Source organism: Prosopis cineraria, unplaced genomic scaffold, assembly GCF_029017545.1.
Source record: "Prosopis cineraria cultivar Desert tree isolate PC_DT_omini unplaced genomic scaffold, ASM2901754v1 PC12, whole genome shotgun sequence".
Classification (NCBI taxonomy): Eukaryota; Viridiplantae; Streptophyta; class Magnoliopsida; order Fabales; family Fabaceae; genus Prosopis; species Prosopis cineraria.
In genome coordinates this window covers 43526602-43533422 of record NW_026555343.1, presented here as the reverse complement: position 1 = coordinate 43533422, position 6821 = coordinate 43526602, and the positions used below count along the sequence as shown (strand labels likewise).

At 35.5% G+C, this 6821-nt stretch overlaps 1 protein-coding gene across 6 annotated transcripts; it reads right to left on the bottom strand.

The window, feature by feature from the left end:
- Positions 1-348: 348 nt before the first annotated feature.
- Positions 349-6276, bottom strand: LOC129288997 (putative recombination initiation defects 3). Of its 6 annotated transcripts, none has more exons than XR_008588108.1 (12): positions 6040-6276; positions 5073-5232; positions 4389-4533; positions 4066-4200; positions 3512-3564; positions 3214-3412; positions 2909-2970; positions 2760-2809; positions 1719-1854; positions 1423-1513; positions 769-943; positions 349-703 (listed from the first exon to the last, which is right to left on the bottom strand). XR_008588108.1 is itself a non-coding variant. In XM_054925829.1 (12 exons), exons 1-11 carry the CDS (start codon positions 6096-6098, stop codon positions 771-773), a joined length of 1197 nt encoding a protein of 398 aa, XP_054781804.1. In that variant the 5' UTR covers positions 6099-6276; the 3' UTR covers positions 349-703; positions 769-770. The 6 variants fall into 6 exon arrangements, 4 of the variants coding, with proteins under 4 accessions (XP_054781804.1, XP_054781805.1, XP_054781806.1 ...); XR_008588109.1 differs by having other exon boundaries at positions 349-694; XM_054925829.1 differs by having other exon boundaries at positions 769-877.
- Between the last annotated feature and the right edge of the window lie 545 nt (positions 6277-6821).

The window sequence follows — 6821 nt, the reverse complement described above, 5'->3', positions numbered from 1 at the left end:
ATCATAGAGCACATTGAGTGTTGTGTGCGGGTATGAACAGTTTTTGGCGGAAGCGTCACGGGAAAATTCAATGTCAGTTTACCCAAAGTAAGTTGTTTTCCTCTGTTCGTGCAGAGTACAAAATTAATAAGCTGTCTTGTGCCCAAAATAATAATAATAATTATTATAAAATAAAATTATTATTATTATTATTATTATTATTTTGATGATGTTTAGTCTAGTCAGTTTACCCAACTTAAAATTTATTTAAGCAATGCCACTAAACTAGAGCGGGGCCGCGTTCAGCAGGATGGACCTACATTAGATAAAACGAAACTTGGATATTACAGTTGGGTGACAGGCAGCAGGTGATGAGAGGAAAAACAAGTATTATTGAATGAAAATGCTCTTACAAGAGACCCCAGAAGCTCCTTACGAAGTATTAGATCAAAAATTACTTGACTTACCTACCTATTTATATAACTTCCCTCCAACAGGACTACAAAGTATAGAAACAAGTGAGTTTTAACAGGTGTAACAACTCTTGTTCTACTAACTTGTGCCCGTCAAATTAAGGCTTGTTTAGAATGTAATCTGCTTTTCTCTTTTGGTAACATTAGTATGTAATGATTAAACCTGCTGGGTTTGGTCTTCGTTCTGGGCCTCCTTTCTTGGGCTGGTTCATCGTTTGCCTTTACTTGTTCAGAGACTGTGCCTGCTCTTGCTGTATTATTATTTTTCATGTAAGCCAGAGGGATGATAGATTGAAATCACAGCTAAAAAATGTACCTTCAGTTGATAATTATAGTATCACAATGCTTTCTCTTACGCCTTCTTGCTTCCCGCAAAATCCGTTCACTTTCTTCCTTCGCTTCCTTTGTCCATTTTCCGTATAGGTCTTTCCATGGAAACATACATTTCCAGCAGTTAATTCCCATTCAAATGAAGCTTGGTTATTTATAGACTTCACAAAAAAAATAAAATTAAAATATAATATAAAAAGGAGTTATATAATTACTAGTTTAGTAATAGGCAAACCAACAAAGACACGCTAAACTTAGATAAATCATTTGTTGCTATCATAGAATATAAAGCAACCACAATCAAGCTATTAATCAGTAAGTATACAAAATTTAAGAAAGACTCTAATCTGATAATGGATAGTAGCTATCACCTAGTTCAAACAGCCACTAGGCTGTTGACTATTGCCTTCTGGAAACCTAAATGAATCTAAAGTTGAATTCAGCCCCTACACACTGAAAATGGAATCGCTGACACGCACATGGTAATCCGATTTCAAACGATACTGAAACCTGAAGATGCCATTTAGATGACAAAGGTGGATAAGGTGATGTTTACTTGTTTAGAATGTGCTTGAAGAGAAGAAATATAGGCAGTCAATATAGACAAAAGGTGGATATTCACTACAGCTTTGCCAACTACCTGTGCATTTTTCAGGCAGGCACGAAAAACTTCCATCAGCTTCCTCATCCGATTCAATGATAATTCTACATTCTCTTTCTCCCCTAGTATGCTGCCATAAAATTTCAAACCAATAACCGAAAAATGAGAGGCTATTACTCAAGCTAACAAGCAGAAAATAACGAGACAAATTTCATTGTCAAGTGCATCTAATATAACTGTCTTCATGTCATATTTATCATTTACAGGCAGCAAGCACACAACAATTTGTTTGAGCTAGAATAACGAATGACCAAAGAAACTAATTTTAGAAATACCTTTGCTGAGCAAGGCTCTTTTTGCTCGTGCTCTTTGTCTGACAATCTATCCCCAAAAGTAACTTTTTTGATCGATTTCCAGCCTTCATTTCCTCCCTCTGGTGCTTTAGTAGCTCGTACACTAATTTTAACACCACTGAAGTCAAGAAAAATGCCTATAAGCTTCCATTCCCCCCAGGCCAGTTCCAGAATATCTACCTTAGCAGCATAGCATGAAGGCACTAGGGCAGATCGAAGAAGGATGCAATAAAATGTATCATTACGCTTTAGTAGGCATAAATGTGTGCAGCCAATTTGAGAGGTTAGATGACTTATAACGGGAATCATAATTCGAAGCCCAAAAGTTGAATCGATATTATAAATTTTTTTGCCGTGAAAATATGGGGAAATTTTTCTATGAAAACGCATGGGCGAATAATATGAAATAACAAGAAACCAATTTACCCCATCAATAGATTCCACTTTTAAAATAGACCTGTTTCCAAGAAAAAGCCACAAGTTAAGAGGGTTAGGGCTGATTACTTCTAACACTAACACATTCAGGTTTCTCCCTTAGGTAAGCACTTGAAGTGTAGAGACACGACAGAAAACCACGTGAACTCATGAACCCTCATCTTAGCCTTCCTGTGCACACACGCACGCACGCACGCATAATCTCTCCTTCCATGGTGATCACTTGATGTTTAAATCTAGATCGCATAGACATCATTCAACATGTTAATTCTGTGAACACTGAGCACAGTGCTGGTCACCGAATAGGTTTTAGTGTAAACTTGAAAGTTATGAATGGAAATTACCACACCGTCTGTCATTGCCTAGTTTCTTTCAGATTCTACATCATAAAACATTAAAATCATCATGCAGCATATTTTCCCACGTTTTAAGAAGTGAAAACCATATGAAAATGTTTCTGTGAGAAAAGCTAAATTGTTTCACTCAATGATTGTTTGTGAGATTGACCAACTTATAATGTAGAGAAATGGATATATTTTTTCTAATTGAGCAGAAACACTAGCAGTAATAGTTAGGTGGTAAACAAACCTAGCATGAACCTGAGGCTTTTTTGGTGCAGTGACAGGGTTGCGGATACTCTGCAATCCAACAATGTATCAGTTATTATTACTCGTCTTCTCATCGTACAAAATGACTGGAAAAATTTACTGGTTCAAAATGTAATAGAAATAAAGAACCTTTGTTGATGTAGTAGATGGAGCCAAATCTTTTTTGTTAAGGCTTTTTAAGCTGCAAGAAACTGCCTACAAGCACTCATTGACAAAGCATCAGTTAGTTGATAGCCATCAGGGAGACTGACCACTGAAATCTCTACATAAAATAAAGTAGAGATGCAGAAGAGTCAGGGGCAGGGGGATGAAAAATGAAGACAAAAGTACTTTGAGCATTTTTCATATTGGATAAAGATCTGTAATTAACCCTTAACAAAGTCAAAAGCTATTATCTTAACATGTTTCAGACATCATTCATTGCCATATCTTACGTGCCTGCATTTCCTCGGAAAAGTTGCTATGTAATTCCTTTTGCAGATTCTGCAGAGATGCTTCAATTAACTGTGGCAATGTCGAAACAACCAAAAATGTTTCATGTAACTTGTCTTGGCTTGTGACCTTGCTCACTTGATCAGATAAAGATTTCAAGCTCCCATCAACGTTTGTTTTAAGTTCTTCTTGTCCTTTGGTCTGATTGAAACCCGAGATCTCATGAGTTAAGTGATTACAAAAGCTGATGCTTAAGCATTCATGCTAGCCTAGATCTCATGATAAAATTTAGGTTATTACCATTAACTGAAGTGTGCTGTCTTGAGCAATCAACTTCTGCCTCATGCATTCCACTGAATTAAAAGAGAAAAAATAACAACGTACACTAAGTTTTTAGAATTATTGATGCAGTTGATTAATGAAGCAAATTGTTTATGCTTCGGTTATGATAGTTTTGAAACTGGATCATAAATTCAACCAGACCAACCAAAGTTTAGTTTTAGCAACACGACATCAAATGCTTGACGAACTGTAAATCAAGCTAGACATAAATTTTGCAATTTATAGACTAGAAATAAGAGACCTGCATTTGGTTCGAACTGAACTGTGGTTTAAATACTGACCGGAAAACGATTAAAAAAATTGGAGAAAGAAAGAAGATGAAGGTCATGCAAGATTTTATCAGGGATGTTGGAAAAAATTATTATACTGACATACATTTAGTTACCAAAGAATTAATCTAAGCTTTAAATTTATTTCCCCCTAGATTCAAGTCTTCCAATTACAGAAAAGAAGTATCACATTCATAAATCTTTTGCAAAAGATTCTCTATATCTAAGGGATTGACCACATACTCTCCAAAGTAACTTCCTTTGTTCCTTTGTTTACTTGCATTACATCATTTTGAATGGAATCCAAGATCATCGCAAACCTGCTCAATGAAGTTTCCATCATTCCAATTCGGTGTTCAAGTCCTTCACTTAACTGACCTGCAAAAGCAGATTACAGTGAGTATCTTCTGTAAAGGCTTATACACATTAAAGGACGCTGAACTAATAGGCCTGCCTACTCATACACAGCTTCAACAAAGGCAAATCACATTCAAACATGTCAAATATGAATCCTTAAGATTCGCTCAATAGACTTTTAATTTAAATTTTCATGGATTACCCCTTACTTTTAAGATCTACAGAATTCCATTTGCGCACGAAATTGGCTGAAGATCTGGAGTTAGGTGGCTGACTTTCTTCCCGTCCATATGTAATTGCGGGCAAGCAAGAAAGCCTTTTCAAAGAGTTCTCGCGTTCTTGAGAGCCCAGTCTCTGGAAAAATTAAAAGAGCACAATGAACATGGCAAAATGTTGGATTGTCTATAGTTATGATTTCATACTTATTAAATGAATATAAAGCTTAAACAAGATGTTATGTTCATTTTACTTGAGATACGCTACTGTTGGATTAGGGAAAATTTAACAGGAAGCTTCTCAATAGTTAGAGAATAGGAGCAGCATAGAGGAAGCTTTTCTCCTCAAATTTGTGGACATAAATCATACTCGGGGCTGTGCACCATGGAATTCTAGTATGAGAAGACAGAGAAACCCAGGTTAACCAGATCTCATAAGAAACAATTAAGCTTTACAGAGTGTGGCAACAGCATGATTAATTTTCCTCTCACAGTGTGTGCTCTTTTCTTCTCGTTTAACAGTAAGGTTTTCCAACGTCACAAATGTGACTCGTAAAGTGCAAGTTTATCTGAAATCCATTGCTTAATGGAAGATTTTCAACTCAAGTAAATATAATTAAAAAATTACATTGCATATCAAAAAACAGACATGGCAAGAGTAAGGAAATAAAATATAACCTGATCATTTGTCACAGCCTCATCAAGGGAATTTTGAGAGAACTGGGATAACAATGCATTTTGTGATGAAAGTCCATGAGAAAATGATTGCTGAGATTGACCAGATGGTTGCGAGCGAAGCTGTGGTCCTTGCAATCCGCTTGGCACATTGTTTGATTTCCTTCAAGTTGTATTTCCAATCAAATAGCGTGAGTTGCCAAAATTATCAATACCATCTTTCTATCCAGGAGCTTAACATTTTATCATTTTCAGACACAAAAGAAAGACTAAAGAAAAACAACTTTGAATGCTAACAACGTCGAGGCAAGGAATGGAATAAAAAGCTACTACTGAAATGAGCTATTGTTTCTAAAGTAAATGATGTCCCGAGTACAGTTCATAAGACTTTGATAATAAGTAACCTGTTCATCCTGTGTTTCCACAGGATCCTAAACAGAATTTCTGCAGAATTATTACAAATGACAATCATAGGAGGCATACTTTCAGTAAAAAAAAGAAATATCCTCAAATGTGTGTGTGTGTGTGTGTGTGAAATAAAAATTTAAATCTACAAGTTCTCTCCATTTTTTTAACTTCTTATGATCAGAAAGAAAGCCGAAGTAAACGGCCTAACTTAAGCGAAGCAGTGATTAAGCATAACGCATTTCCTTACGGTAGTTTAGTTCTGAATCCAAGGCTACCAACGCATTCTCTCTGGATTGGAATGCGTTTGATCACGTCCAAACCAACCAATTGAACCAAATCTTAACCCAAAGTCCCAAAATAGTAAAACCACGAGGAACAAATAAAACTATAAGTAAGAATAATGAACAATGAGCCGAGATGAACCGAGCTAGATAGCTCATAGCCTTTTATTGTTTTAAATTGTTATTTCCTTTAGCATTTTGCACGACAAATATAACATTCCTGTCAGCTTTCCTTTGTTTTCTATTGATTCAAACTGACAGAAGGAGCTGAGAATTCGAACCTTGTGTGAGGAGGAAGGACGGAGATGGAGCTGAGATCGGAGACCTTGTTGATCTTCATGTTTATTTAAATGAATCGGTGAATGTGGAGGTCAAATCGTAAAGAATGATTTTCCGATTCGAAGACAAGAGTTTAAGTCATGAGAATCGGTTCGTAAATTCAAATAATCAATGCCGAATACTCGTTGCGAGAGAAAGAGGTTTTGCTTTGGGCCAGAGTGAGGGAGGGGCTAGAGGAAATTGTAGTTGGATGCGCGAGTATGATGAGTTATTGAGTTGAATGGGAGGGCGGGAATGGGAATTTAACAGCCCCTTTTCCCTTTTCGGGTTAGAGCCAAGGGGTTGATCACGGGTCAAGTATTCGGTTTAAACTGCTCGATCTAAAATTCTGTTATCTGCCATAAATTTATGAATTAAAGCTTACAAAATTAAGAAATACTTCAACCCTGAATGTAAGCACATATTTTTTAAAATTCAGTCGGTTCATAAATTCAAATAATCAATTGTAAATAGTTGAGTTTTGTAAATTCTAAAAGCTTAATTCTCTAGTAAAAAATATAAGACTTTTTTTTTCAAATAAAATATTTAAAAGTATAAGATATTCTAAATTTTTTAAAGTTCTATTAATAATATTTTACAAAAATACTTTTTTTATAATCAACAAGGCATTATGTTCAAAATCTTCATCATAACATTCCTTGAAATAGAGAATATCAAGAAATTAGATATTCCCTCTAGTATAACGCAGAGAGAATAAAATTTTTATCATAAATTTTTTCTTTTA

Bases quoted from the DNA above. Each gene is read 5' to 3' on its own strand.
- LOC129288997 (XM_054925828.1), bottom strand. From the start codon at position 6,098: ATGAAGATCAACAAGGTCTCCGATCTCAGCTCCATCTCCGTCCTTCCT. The intron at 5,233-6,039 runs GTTCGAATTCTC...TACAACTTGAAG, and splicing joins GTCCTTCCTCCTCACACAAG to GAAATCAAACAATGTGCCAA. The intron at 3,413-3,511 runs GTAATAACCTAA...GGTTTCAATCAG, and splicing joins ACAGCACACTTCAGTTAATG to ACCAAAGGACAAGAAGAACT.